Below are 15228 nucleotides of genomic sequence, written 5' to 3' on the forward strand. Positions count from 1 at the left end.
CGGGCGCAGACAGGCTTGCCTTAGAAAGGCACAGCCGCGCAGTAGCTAGCATATAGGAGGAAGTGGGAGGGAGGAGCAGCTGGGAGGCGGGAGACGTGGGCAGCGAATGGGCAGTGGGCAGTCAGCGGGCGGGGACGCAGCAGTGAGGGCGGTGAGGGACAACGAAGGTAACAGGAGAAAAAAGGGCACTAAAATCGAGGGTAAAACGAGTGGCAGAGAAGCAAGAGGGCATAAAAAAAACGAGTGGAACAGAAGGCAAAAGGGGCACAGAAACGAGAGGAAAACGAGTGGCACAGATGGCAGAAGAGGACAAAAAATGAGTGGAACGGAGTGCAGAAGGGAACAAAAAAACTAGGGAAAAATGAGTGGAACAAAGGGCAGAAAGGCACAAAAAACGAGGGAAAAACGAGTGGAACAGAGGGCAGAAAGGCACAATAAATGAGGGAAAAACTAGTGGCACAGAGGGCAGAGGGCAAAAAAAACTAATGGAATAGAGCGCACAAGGGCACAAAAAAATGATGGAAAAACGAGTGGAACAGAGGGCAGAAAGGCACAAAGAACGAGGGAAAAAACGAGTGGAACAGAGGGCTGAAAGGCGCAAAAATCTAGGGAAAAACAAGTGGAACCAAGGGCAGAAAGGCACAAAAAATGGGGGAAAAACAAGTGGAACAGAGGGCAGAAAGGCACAAAAAACTATGGAAAAACGAGTGAAACAGAGGGTAGAAAGGCACAAAAAACGAGGGAAAAGCGAGTGGCACAGAGGGCAGAAGGGCACAAAAAAACGAGTGGAACAGAGGGCAGAAGGTCACAAAAATGAGGGAAAAACGAGTGGAACAGAGGGCAGAAATGTACAAAAAAGAGGGAAAACGAGTGGCACAGAGGGCAGAAAGGCACAGAAAACGAGGGGAAAACGAGTGGAACAGAGGGCAGAAAGGCACAAAAAATGAAGGAAAAACGAGTGGAACAGAAGGCAGAACAGACAGAGAGGCACGGGGGCAGCGAGGAGAACAGAAGGGAAAACCGGGCAGAGACACAGGGGCAGGGAGGGGTACAGAAGGAAAGACCAAGCAAAGAGAGCATGAGGACAGCGAGGGGAACAGAGGGAAGACATAGGGGCGCGGACCACGTTCAGGCAGCGGGAGAAGACAGACAACAGCAGTCACAGACACAACAATGAAAATGCAGGCAATACAATATAAGCAATAAAGCGAAGGATGAAAAACCTACCTACGGCCTACCACTTGCCACTAGGGAGGAGGCGCAGGTGGCAGCCTGCGGGTGGTGGAGGGCTCGAACATCCTCATTAGCGGCAGCTGAGGCAGGGGACACACAGGTGGTGCTGTGCGGAGGGGGAGCGACCTACCTGGTGGGGTGTAGATGTGAAATATATATTGGTCTCATTTATTGATTTGAAATTACTTCAGTCTATATGGGGCACCAAGTAAAAACCAACATTTGTAATACAATAGGTCTCTCATTACTGAAAGTTTGAGCTATTATCGTTGCATTATTATTTACGACGCCCATAGCGCAAACTTTCGTAATGCTAGTTTTAGGAGCCAACCCAATTTTCATTAGTCTTCAATCAAGACCAATGAGAGAGATAGAAAAAGAAGTTAGAGAGAGAAAAGAAGAAGAAAGGAGGAGGAGAAAGACAGGAATACAATGACAAAGAAAGCAAGGATGAATAAGAAAGAAGAAAGAAGTATGAGGTCGAGTCAAGAGAGATCAGCCTTGGTATTTGGTAACCAGCCAGTTTTCCTTAAAGTCACCCCAGCCGTAACTGAAAACTCCAGTGGTAAATTGGATTCATGAAACGAGGTTGATAGGATACTGCATTTGGAAAACAGACTTGAAAGTGTCTGGTCCCTTTTCACTGCTGCTATTTTAGTGTTTGCTGTGCAAAGTTCTGATAACCGACACATGCTGCGTGTTCGATAACAATGCCGCATTCAAGCAATAAACATGAAAGTCTCCCAGTAACCACAAAGTGTTCTTTAAAGGACAAGACTGTTTTAAGTAGCGGTCTTAGAAGAAAGGCGATTCATTTAACAGGTTTCTAATTAAATGTGCAGAAGCATACAGGAAAGGAGGAAGGAAATGTAACCGTTGCCACTTTTTTCAGATGGTAAACATTACAAAGATTTATACAGCAAGGGCTTGTCCTACCACTGCTACATCGGGTCACCATGATTGCAAATATGAATAGTGACCCGTATATGTCAAATGGATCCCTGTGGGTGGGGAGAGGGTAGAAACAGACATGAGGGTGGGGTAGTGAAATGAAGCAGAGACAGGGCTTGTGGGGGAGTGAGAGAAAGCCGGAGGGTTTTAAAAGCAGCAAGAGTGGTGCTGCTAACAGCAAGCTGGCAACATTCACAGATGACATGCACAGGCTGGGTGGGGTAGGGTGGGGAGCAAGAGAAACGAAAACACAAAGAGTTTAATGTAAATAATAACATAAAACAATGAAAAGTAAGCCAGCAGGAGTGAGATTGTAGCATAACCTAAACAGCTGCCAACTTCGAACCTGGAACAGGTACGAGTCTCAGCATAAGCAAAATTGTGGCAATAAAAAATACAATATAAATAGAATGTAAATACATGAGGCTTATTATTTACTAAAGCAATCACAGGAAGGCCGAAAAAGTAAACTAGCAACAGAACGGGAGGCACGGCGGGGGAAGCAGCAGTAACACAACTGTGGCATCAAGAGGCGGTGGGAGGAAGAATACTATATTTAAATGTAAGCATCTAGGGCGCTGAAGCTGAACACAGAGCAAATCATAACAGAGCAGAAAACCAAGAAAATAAATAGTCCCCAGAGAACAGATAAAGAACCATAGCGAATGAGACAGGACTGAGTCCATGCTCTGTGGGAGGAACAGAAGAGAGAAAGGCGGCACAAAGAGACAGTACTGACCACTAGCAAGCAAGAATTTTAAAAGACACTGACATAGACAAATGAAAGGGAATGGCAAGAAGGGGGATTGAACTTAAAGCCCACAGACCGATTATAGCAGGTCTCGAAGAGACAGCACATGCGCTGTCTAGCTCGACCTAAACACTTCCCATACAGTATTAGCACATTCATTATCATGGAAAACTCATGAGCTAAGTGAATAAACAGGTTTACAATACAACACAGGTTACATGCAGGATTCTAGCTGCCCATGTGGATCTTTATTTTCACAGTGCGCCTCGCAAGCGCAAAACAAAGAAGTTTGGCAGACCCAAAAAAATTAGAGCCTGGCCACAAACTCAAATTCTGGATGTGGTGAGGCATTTTTACTCACTTGATAGTTCCCTGGTTTTTTGCATAATTACTTAATTTAGAGTCTGTCAGTGAAAGGATTCGTGCCAAGAGAAGAGCACCATCATCCTGCTGAGTACATCCGATCCTGCGGCCGAGATGGAAAGGAAAACTCAGGAGCAGGCAGAAAGAAGACGTCAGAACATTATTTATCACATGGACGTCAATTGGTCTATCTACTTGAAACACATTATCGGAAAATAGATGGAGACTTTTGTGCTAATGCAGGCAAGGACTGTTTCTGTAGCTTTGCTACCACCATCTGTGAATCCTAATAAACAAAGTCCTGAAAGAATATGAAACTAAATAAAGTGGAAAGAGAGAATAAATACGCAGTGGAAGACTTCGAATTATGGGGGTCATTAGGATGGAGGATTTTCCGCATCCTCCAGGCCGGCGGAAGCCACCGCCGGCCCGGAGGATGCGGAAAATCCTCTGCGGACCCACCAGGACCCACCGCCACATTAGGATGGCTGGTGGGTCATGGTTTAGGTCCGCAGCTTTTCTGCCTGTGGATGGCTTACAACCGCGGCGGAAAAGCACTAAAATGGTGAAGGTGTCTCTTAGACACCGTCAGCCAGATTAGGATGTGCTCGGAAACATGCTTTTCCGCGGCGGCTTTTCCGCCGTGGAAAAGCATGTGTAACTGCACTGCAGGGGCCCATTGCAGGCCCCCTAGGTGTAGTGGGGGGTGCACATGGGGGGTACCTATGGTACCCCACTGCATTTGCGTGCACAATGCAGCAGGCACCGCACGGTGCCTGCCGCTTTGTGCACGCAAATGCTGTGCATGCATTTTTAACATTGCTGCGGGTGCAGCTTGAAGCTCCACCCGCAGCAATGTTAAAAATAGAGGATGTGACCGCCACCCTGGCGGTCACATCCTAATCTGCACGGAGGGAACGCCGCAGCCCATGTGGACGTTCCCTCATGCTCTGGGGTCGCGGACGGACTCAAGTCCGTCCGCGATCCTAATGACCCCCTATGTGTGCAACCATTATTTGTCCTTGGCAAAGGCTCTTTGTAATTCTGAAGGAATTAGTCTACATGGTTAGGAACCACTTCGTTGAGGCAATCAATACACTTTGAAGAAAAACTCACAAGGTGCACTGCCCAAGAAAGTTGATTATATTTTTTGTGTTGTGTACTTAACTGGGAATATGTTTGGTTTGGCTCTAGCCACATACGATTTATAACTTACTTTGAACTATTTCTCTCCCAGTTGCTTATAATTCATAAGCTCATGAACTGAGGTACAAAGTTGAGCATTCCAAAGAATGTAAATAATTTCTGCCCGAGTGCTTGAAATGAGTAGATCACCATGCAAAGAACTGCACACATATAAGGTATAATGAGAATATGGGAACATTTACATGGTGAATAATCCATTAAAATAGAGCCTCCCACAGAGGACATCACTGCTGCCAGCGATTTGTTGCAGCCCAGCTCCGAGCCGCGGGGGGGTTGGGGGGGCATCACACTCTCTGCACACTGAGCTGTCTGTCAGGCATCATCTGTTGTATACAAGGCCGCTGGGAAGGAGATGCTGCAGCACAGAGTGTCCATGCACGGCGAGCTCTAGAAGCATATTTACCATTATGGATGCAAGACGGTGTGGGAACACATAGGGGCAGATTTACGACTCCCTTGCGCCACTTTTCCCATGTTAAAAATGACACAAAAGTGGCGCAAGGGCCTTGTTGATAAGCCCCATGGAGTTTAGTGACCTTAAGTCACCGGGCTCTGGCTTAAACCAGCAGCAGACCTGACCAAATGCCTTTACAGCCACTAGCCGGTCTGGTAGTAGCCAGACTGAGTTAACGCCCTTTCTTTCTGCCTGCCACCTTTCACTTTAGAAGCAGAGAGCTAAGCGGCTGATCGCCTAGCGTTAATTAATCTCTTACTTGGCGTCCGCCATTTGCATCTGTGCGCAGTGCAGCCATCTACAAGTCGAGCAGAGCCTTTGTGCGGTGCTCTGCGGAGCGGCTAAGCAGTAAATCTAGTCCATGCGAGGCCGCGCTTAGCTCAGGTTTTCAATTATTGTAAATTCCATAATCACTGACACCACAGAGGATTTATACAAGAAAAACATTGTAGACAGGCCGCTGCATCTGTCACGCCAAGTTTTAATCAAAGTGTTTTACTGGCTGGTACACAGCGGTTCATTCGTGTGTTTTGTTACCGGAGGATCACAGACCAGATCTGCGCTGGGTATTAAAAAGCGTCAAATAAAACAAAACGGTTGAAAGATGTTTTTTTCCAGATTTTGTTAGAACACCACTCATCAAAAAAACACCAACGAAAACAATATGCACCGTCGCCTCAGCACAGTCCCATGACGTTGCCAGCACTCAGACAAGAACGTCTTTATCTTCACATGCCTGCTGTTAGCACCATTGAAGATACATTTTCTAAGTATTCTACATAAGCAAGGATGTAACACACTCCAGCACAATCACTTTCACCCTTTTGGATTGTGCATGTTGTGCATCTTTAATCTACGGCGCATAAGGATAATTAATCAACAAAAGGAAAATTTTCATATATGATGACATATTGCACAAAGGGGAGTGGATACCACGCAGTAAGAAATGACTGTGGAAAGAAAGGGTTTTTTTTGTCTGGCAGAGGAGAACTCCTGCTGTTGGAGCTAGGGCTGGGGTCACATGTCCGTATTTTCCGAGACCATAAACCCGGTGGAGAGCTGCCTTCTGAACCACTGCGTGCTTAACTGGCTTTTTGGCAGGCCACCCAAGACAACGCGTATTTCTGTAGCTTAGCCTGGCTGAGATGAATGCATTGACCAGCTACGTGTACTGTGTCCATCTGAGTGGACAAACAGAAGAATCTATTTCAATCCTCTCATCTATTGAGAGAAAGAGAACTCTTCCAAATTCATCTGAGTTGGTTATCTCTCTCAAGTTTAACCCAGCTGGTCCTCACTGACGCATGTCACCAAGGGTTGAGGGCCCGACTGTGATGTTTCAAAAATCCCTACTGCCACCACTTTCAATTCTTCGCTCTGTTGCCACTACCCCTTGAGAAAGTTCTCCCTTGCTCTCCAATTAATGGCCTGAAAACCTATTGGCCCTGGTCCAATTGGAGTAGGATCTGGTATTTTTAGTGAAAGAGTAACTGAATGTTGTACGAACAGAAGCAGATCGTTAAAGGCTAACCATATGCTTCGAATATATTTCATGGCAGAGAGTATCCATAAGGAAAATCAAACATTATTAAAGGTATCCGGTGAATCATGTCACAAAACCTAAGCATACTTGTTGTTGGTGATTAGGTGATGCAGAACTGGATGAAGAGAGCATGTTTTTTGTCTGCAGTGGACGCATATTTAAGTGCGTTCACATCAGTGGGAGGCAACTAGGTTGGCAGCCTGGTCTAAGGCTTTCACAATCCACACAACCCTAAAGGCAGCCCAGAGAGAGAAGTACAAAGTTACATTAAAGACACTGATGTGTTACTGCATGAACGTAATGCTGCTGTATACCCTGCCAAACATTAGAACTCTGAAACATTTCATTAGTGAGATTTCCGAACTGTGCAAAAAGTATGATTTTGTATCCAGTATATACACGGAATATTGTGCAATAAAATACATTGTTTGGTTATATTTTTTATAAAGTTTTAGGGAGATCAACCACCAGCCTCTAACCCCTTTTTAATTGGGAATGGATTTCTTGCTGTGCTCCCTCGTGTGAAATAGTGTGTGGATGTCATTAAAATATTTTCCAAATTATCGATTTTAGAGCCCAAGCATGATTGGAGCTTTCCCCTGTGGAATGTAGGGCTAGTTTGCATAGGCACAAGACTATTGATGTCAGATTATTTACGATCACCTGCCACGTGCACACTTTAAGAGGCAATTATATGCACATGATGCAATAAGTAAACACCCTCCGGCACCTTCTTGGCCTTCCTGCCTTTGCCCGGGCAACTGACAACTAAGCTGAATGCTTAAAGTATCCACGGCTGCGTCTAAGTTCCTCACTGTGATCTATGGATTACCTCCATTCATAAAGTCAAACAGTGTCTCGACGGCCCTTACTTGTAGAATGAGCTTTCTGGGAAATGATGATTTATTCAGTGATGTGACCACACATGAGGAATAGAGCACTCCACAAAGTATGACTAAACGTGGGGTGTTGAGTGATTGAGTAATGTGACCATTCATGAGGAAAAGAGCACTCCTCATAGTAAGACTAAACGTGGGGTGTTGAGTGATGTGACCATTCATGAGGAAAAGAGCACTCCTCAAAGTAAGACTAAACGTGGGGTGTTGAGTGATTGAGTAATGTGACCATTCATGAGGAAAAGAGCACTCCTCATAGTAAGACTAAACGTGGGGTGTTGAGTGATGTGACCATTCATGAGGAAAAGAGCACTCCTCAAAGTAAGACTAAACGTGGGGTGTTGAGTGATTGAGTAATGTGACCATTCATGAGGAAAAGAGCACTCTTCATAGTAAGACTAAACGTGGGGTGTTGAGTGATGTGACCATTCATGAGGAAAAGAGCACTCCTCAAAGTAAGACTAACGGGTGTGGAGTGTTTCAGTGATGTGACCATTCATGAGGAAAAGAGCACTCCTCAAAGTAAGACTAAACGTTTCGTGTTGAGTGATTGAGTGATGTGACCATTCATGAGGAAAAGAGCACTCCTCAAAGTAAGACTTAACATGGGGTGTTGAGAGTCCGTAAACCAGCTCTAGAGGCAGTGGACTGCGCATCTGACTATTATGAAATGAACATGTACCTAGCCTATGCACACCCGCTTTCACGTTTTTCAATTTTACCTGCCTAATCTTTGTTCCTTGGGAAAAACCTGCTTGTTGCTTTTTATTATATTAAAAAAAATGTATTGAAAAACAAATCCGTGGCAGATGTCACCAATACCAAGGTGAGGAAGTCTACATGAATTAATGACTTCTTTCCTTCACTTTTTCACAGAATGAAATTGAGCTACTGAAAGCAGAAAATGACCGATTAAAGGCAGAAACTGGAAATTCATCAAACACAGCACGCCCCTCATCTGAGTCATCAAACAGTACCTCCTCGTCCTCATCTCGTCAGTCTCTAGGGCTTTCTTTAAACAATTTGAATATGACAGATTCTGTTACTTCAGGTGTGTATGCTACAATTCTTTACAATCTTTAAAAACGTGCAATCAATAATGAAAAATGCTGCAAAGAAGGGCCATTGGGTTAAACGCTCGAGAAACTGAAGTGAACTGAAGGTAATCAGTTTAAATCCATGTAAGGCTGACCTAGCCTTCCACCCATCCCAGGCTGATCATTTTTGTATCATTACATTGGATAATATTGGTTATGGTTATATTTGCAGGGCTTAAACGTGGCAGTGTTAACCTAGAAACGAATATATAACAATAATTATTTATTCTCAGTATTATATATTTGTTTGGCCGAAAGTGACTCATAAGTTACATTATCTGATAAGATGTCAAAAATACTCGGGTGCTTTTCAGCAGACTTAGGTAGATCCAGTTGTGGGGCACCCCCTTGTTAAGAACGTTCCATCCAAGTGCATTCATGATCTGTCTCTCGAAAGCAGCATCCCTCTCTAACAGGACTTAGGGCCAGATGTAGGTAAATGGCATTTACCGATTTGTAAATACCGAATTTTACCAATTCGGTTTTAAAAAATCGGTAAATACTATGTAGGTATATTTACCGAATCAGTTACCGAATTGGGAAAATTCTGTAATTTGAGGCCCATAGGAACCAATGGCAATTACCGAATCGGTAAATACTGATTCGGTAAAATTACCGAATTGACAAGGGGAACAGGGTGTCACTTTGACACCCTGTTGCACCCCTGATTCAGGCTTGTGTGTGTGCCACATGGCACAGGTGCATGTACACAGGAATTCGTTATTTACCATGCAATAGTATTACATTGTAAATAACGAATTCTTAGGGTCCTGTGGCACTGTTTGCAGTGCCACCTACTTATAGATTTACTGATTCGGTAAATTTACCGAATCAGTATTTTACAGAATCGGAAATTTACCGAAACAGTAAATTTACCGATTCTGTAAAATTTAGGCTCCCTACATCTCAATCACCAAATACCGGTCGGTAACGGCCGAAATCGGCCGTTACCGACCGGTATTTGGTGACCTACATCTGGCCCTTGACTCCTAGTATTGTCGCGCCAATTCTATAGTGACCTACTCTCTCATTCCCTGAGAACATTCTTTGTTTCAAGTCAAGCCTCAGTCCCATACAATGAGTCCTCACATTCCTTGGTCTTCCATCTCTTTTCTAGGTGTAGTGTGATCTCTCCTTTATCCCGCTATGGAAACCACCTCCCTTCTTTCACCCTACTACCACAGAGGCCTTTGCTGTTCCTTTATTCCTGCCCTTTGGGACAGGCAACTGCAGCCACATTTTGCTGACTCGCTTATTGTTAAAACCGGTACTTTAAAGAAGATTCTTTCTTTTCATAGTGTTAGAATTTTTTTTATTTTTCAAATATAAACCTAGAAAAGGACACCTGCTGATTTACGGAATTATTACTTAAATGAAATTATATTTTTGCAGGTCTTTTCACTGGTTAATAGAATAAATATCGTATCTTAGAGACATTATTTCCTTCGGCAAACAAATTCTAGTCTCCTATTTTTCATTTTTACATGTTCTTGCTCAGTTAAATCTCTCTTTCACCCATATGAGAATAATATATAGTTTCTTCTAACGCACAGCATAATTATCAGTATTTTACATGGTAGCTGTGAATGATTTCGCAATGGTAAATGACAGCGAAGCATGTCTCAGCTGTGGATGCAACACATACATCAAAAATAACACGAAAATGTGGGGCCTCCTGGTAAAGAGATCGCGGATACTGCTGGGAGTATTTGGTGTTGACCACCACTGGTAGAACACTACCCACTACAGAAAATGAAAATGTATCCTGGCAGGAAATCGTGCCAGTTGCGGCCTATTGTGATGGAAAAATAGACTAGTTAAAACTGGAAGTATTTAGCGTAAAAAAAGATCAGCCTCTGGCTGGTCTGAAATATATTTCAAGCTGTAAATATCTCCCGCTATAAGGCTACATGCAGTCTCAAAATGCTCATTGATTGTAAGGGAGGTTGTGCTGCTGGTAATATACACCTGTCTATGCAATCCCATCTGGCGAGCAATATTACACACCAATAAGAAATCAATTTTCCATCATGGACAATAGTGTATTTAGTTTTTATAGTGATGCCAATATCAGGAAATTATAATGCTCTAAAAGTATTGAAGGACTGGGCTCTTTTGGACCCAGCGGTGCCAGGGCACAACACCTGAAACCTTCGTGGGTAACCTGCTCCGGCGTACAAGTTACAGAGACACGGGACACTTCCTTGGGCGTCAAAGAGTCAAGGTTTATTTACTGCAGGGAACACAGAAGTCACAGGAAGTACATCGAGTGTAGTTCGGGGAGACTGCTTCAAATTGGTTTTGTGGATCGCTCCTTTTATACAGTTTTTACCCATAAGATAACATGAGACACAATAGTTTACAACCCGGTTCCCACATTTAGCTCTCAGAGGGGTCGCTTTGGTCACTTTGAAACACATAAGGTCCGGAACATAAATGCGGAAACATTTGGTGGTTCCCAACTGTAAAAACCCATCTTCCCACCATTAGCAAATTCCAATCAGCAGTAAAGTAGATCGAAATAGGGACGAAGACAGGTGCAGAGGAAGACGGAGACAGTGGGGAGATCGGAAAGGGTGTAAAAGGGGAGGTAACGAGAAGCACGAGATACAGGCATCAAAGGGACGTGCCTAATGAGATGCACGGCTGAGACAATAAGTCCGTGCGGCAAGATGAGCCTCGAGCGGCGCCATCTGCCTTACAGTAGCAACCCCCTCGTCATAAAGACACTTTCAAAGGACATGTGTCTTCCGCAAATATCTTGGGAGTCCCAGGGTCGCGAAGCGGACAGCGTCCGTTCGCTGACTACTTGAGGGCAAGAGACAAAATGGATGCCGTATCTAAGATGGAACCCGTGGGTACAGATGAAAAACCCACGTAACAAACGAACGGTTTAAGTTAGCACAGCGAAACTGCGCACACTTACTAAACTCGTCATTTGCGGTTCATAGATACCAGACTCGACCATATTCGTGCGAGCCGAAAACACCACTTACAATTGTCACGGAACCTCAGACGCTCCTTTTGCCCTCATGTAGGCAAGCACTAGTCGGAATCATATTCGATATTCATCAGACCATCAAGATGTCGTTGTAGCATAGCTCTGTCCAACCGAGTCCCCTTGGTAACAGATGGTTGTCTCATACACGTTGTAGCACAGAGGCCACATAAGGCAGGACCACACTGCACACAAAGGCAACACGTGAACAGGAACACTACCACAACCCCGATGATCATCAGAATCTTCCAACCCCAAGTCGATACCAGGCCCCAAAACCATCCAAGTAACGTCCAATCCCCTACATCCACGTGTATGGATTCGGAGATCTTATGCAACTTCGAGATGGCTTGATAGACAGTAGGAGCATTATCAGGTATGAAAATGCAACAGCTCGAATGGATCACTTTACATACCCCACCGCGATCTGCCAAGACGACATCTAAAACCATACAGTTTTGCAACGTCATAAGTCTCTCCGCCTGAAGTTCTGAGGTGATATTACCAAGGGCACTGGCAGTAATATTAGCTGTCGATTCTACCACTCGAGTCAAATGTCTCAGGTTCCTACTATTAACCATAGGTCCCCAAAACGGGAGGAAACCCTTGAAAAAGTCTCCTGCCTCTTGACCGGCAGTATCCTCTTCGCTAATTACGCCTCGTACAACTCTAGTCTTATGATAATCGGCATCTACAGTAAACGTCGGAGGCAACAGATTTGCAACGAAACATGAGCCCATGAAGTCTGTGGGCAACCATGTGTATGCACGATCATGGCAGATAAAGTATGTACCCTTGGCAGCCAGAAACACAGGGGTCGGGGACATTGGCAGAAGGTAACTTTCAGTGCAAGCACTTACTCCAAGTGAGGCTTGCGAACCACGACCCACAAGACAAAGATTACCAGTGTGGGGCACGACCCATATTGGAGACGAGCTTTTAAGCTGCTTTTCATTAGTGAACATACTATATTCCCCTCTACTTAGGACCCTATAGGCTTGTACCTCTTCTTTAGGGATGAGAAAAGCATCATGGATCTCATCTTCCATATCCGCTATTGCCATCGATAGCACCCACTGATACGAGGTAGGACCAGGGATAGGGGAACGTTGTTCTGGAGTGGGGTGGAAACCCAGTGCGCTTCGAAGCATTGTTTGGAATGCTCGAGCTGACCCTTGGGAACTATACGGTAACACCAGATATGGAATTCCCTTACCCGTAGTATGTGGCATCAACCCACACACCCAACAATTAGTAGTGTTAACCACTAACTGATGCTGATGGAGGAGCTGGATAAAGGAATTGTTGCGGAATTCTACACGTCTAGCCTGTTCGTGTTCCGGTAACATATGAAAGGAATGAGGAGAAGCAGTAGAAGTAAGATTAGGGTAAGGAGTAGGAGTAGGGGTAGGAAGTAAAAAGTAAGACATAGTGTAATACACCCCACCCACCAAGAATGCAGAAGCAGTTAAAAACAATACAAACAATTGGAATACAACACATTTAGTACGACTGAGTTTCTGCAGTTTGACTCTGTACGCCTGAGCTCCTTCCAAATCGTTCAGCTTCGAAAGTGCCATTTCCCTACGACCGTCCGCAACGTTTCTTGACGCACTTCGTTCTGTGCAGCAATAGTCAATTCCCAGGAGTTCCTAGGAACCGACGGCCTTTAACCTAGCGTCAAGACCTACTGTCCAGAAGGAAGTACGCGCGCGGCCCTACGGCCCTCAATACACAATATGTATTTTATTTAGCACAATATTTCAGCTGTGGAAGAAAAAAGATACAGGGAAAAATCTTAATATATGTACAAAACAATTTTCAATGATACGAATTGTTCAAAGTTGATCAGGGGAAACGAGGATATTGCAGTTATCAGTTTCAGCAAAGCAAGAAAATTTTATTTGTCCTTAGTATGAGAACGCAAAGAATATCGATGTTTCCCGGGACGTGTCTGCTCGTCGAACAAAGGATCCGTTGAAGAGACAGCGTCCTGTTGATCAATTGGTTGATTTGATCTTGAGTCTTTTGCTGACAAATGTTCAACAGCGGCTTTCTGCTGCGCTGAGTGTTCACCAACAAGCTGTGCGTCGCTAAAAGGTACAAACGCCGGCAATGTCTCTGCTTCTGTTGACGCAATGCCTTTCCTCACCCACGGGTCTGCCGGCAAAGGAATAGGGACTCGCTTACAATGGGTAGCATGTACCCAATTCTTCCGCCCCTCAAGACGAACGGCAGTCCTCGTGGCCAGGAGCACCTGGTAAGGTCCAACAAAGCGGGGGTCCAGATTCTTCTTGCGTGAGAAGTTACGGGTAACTACCCAATCACCGGGCTGGAGCTGGTGGCCTGGACCCTCCGTCTGCGTCGGCAAAGCGTCGTAAACCTGTTGATGAATTAACCTCAGTTTAGCAGTCAAGTCATGTAAGTAATCAATCAACATCGGATACTCAAGATCAACGAATATTCCTGGCCTAGGAACCCCCCACACATTAGCAGGACGGCCGAACACTATTTCATAGGGACTAAGCCCTATTCGGGAGTGTACAGTCGCCCTAGTTGACAGTAATGCTAGAGGCAAAGCGTCAGGCCACGAAAGTCCAGTCGTAGCCTGAATCTTCGCTAGTTTTAATTTAAGGGTGCCATTGTACCCTTCAACCAATCCAGCTGACTGGGGATGATTGGCGCTATGGAATTTTTGATTAATTCCAAGGCCCTTACACACACTCTTCATCACACTTCCAACAAACTCACTTCCGTTATCTGACCACACGACTCTAGGCATCCCATACCGAGGAAAGTATTCCTTCAGTAGGATTTTCGCAGTAGACAAAGCAGTATTATCTTTGAGGGGATAGGCCTCGATCCATCGGGAGAATGCGCAAACCACAACCAAAACATATTTCAGGTTATTGCATCGCTCCATATGGATGAAGTCCAATTGGATCACCTCAAAATTAGGAATCCACTGCCTGCAGTACGACGTGATACCTAGAAAGGCACGCACATCTCTCTGGGTTTGTGGCACAGCCATTCGCGCAATCGCTGCAATTCTCTCTGGGGTCAATCTCCTTCCCTCCTTTGACAATAAGTGACCTAGGTAGGTTACTTCTTGACAACAATATTGGAGTTTAGAAGGTGACACCTTGTGATTTAACTCACAGAGATGTTGCAGCAACGATACCGTAGCAATTTTGCAAATGTCCTGAGTATCAGCAGCCACCAATAAGTCGTCGACGTATTGGATTAAAGCCGCACCAACCGGCAACCTAAACGCATCCAGTTGACCCTTCAAAGCTTGACTGTAAATCGATGGACTTTCACAGTAGCCCTGAGGAGCGCGTTTGAACCGGAAGCTACGTCCACCAAGAGAGAAACCGAAAAGGTCCCTGCTCTCTTCGGCAATCGGGATGCTGAAAAACGCATTTTTCAAATCAATCACCGAAAACCACGAAGCAGTAGCTGGAATCAGAGTCAGTAGCGCCGTGATGTCAGGCACAACAGGGAATTGAGGAACCACAATTTTATTTACCTCCCGTAAATCGATAACAAAACGATAAACAGGCGGTTTGGTAGGATCAGTACGTTTAAGAATGGGCAGTACAGGGCTGTTGCACACGTTTCCCCGCGTCTCCTCAATAACATCTTTCTCGATCAAATCATAGATGATCGCTAACAAAGCTCGTTCACCATCAAGGGAGATACGGTATTGGGGAATACGTGGCAATCGCACATTCGA

At 44.9% G+C, this 15228-nt stretch overlaps 1 protein-coding gene across 2 annotated transcripts in view; it reads left to right on the forward strand.

Annotated features, from left to right (window-relative positions):
• The window catches only part of NAV3 (neuron navigator 3), a 1035010-nt gene that overhangs the window by 876463 nt on the left and 143319 nt on the right, over positions 1-15228 (forward strand). For both annotated transcript variants that reach the window (XM_086919576.1, XM_086919578.1), the window contains one exon: positions 8274-8448. In XM_086919576.1, coding sequence (XP_086775702.1) covers positions 8274-8448 — 175 coding nt within the window. The remainder of the gene's footprint in view (positions 1-8273; positions 8449-15228) is intronic.

Source organism: Lissotriton vulgaris, chromosome 1_1, assembly GCF_964263255.1.
Source record: "Lissotriton vulgaris chromosome 1_1, aLisVul1.2, whole genome shotgun sequence".
Classification (NCBI taxonomy): domain Eukaryota; kingdom Metazoa; phylum Chordata; class Amphibia; order Caudata; family Salamandridae; genus Lissotriton; species Lissotriton vulgaris.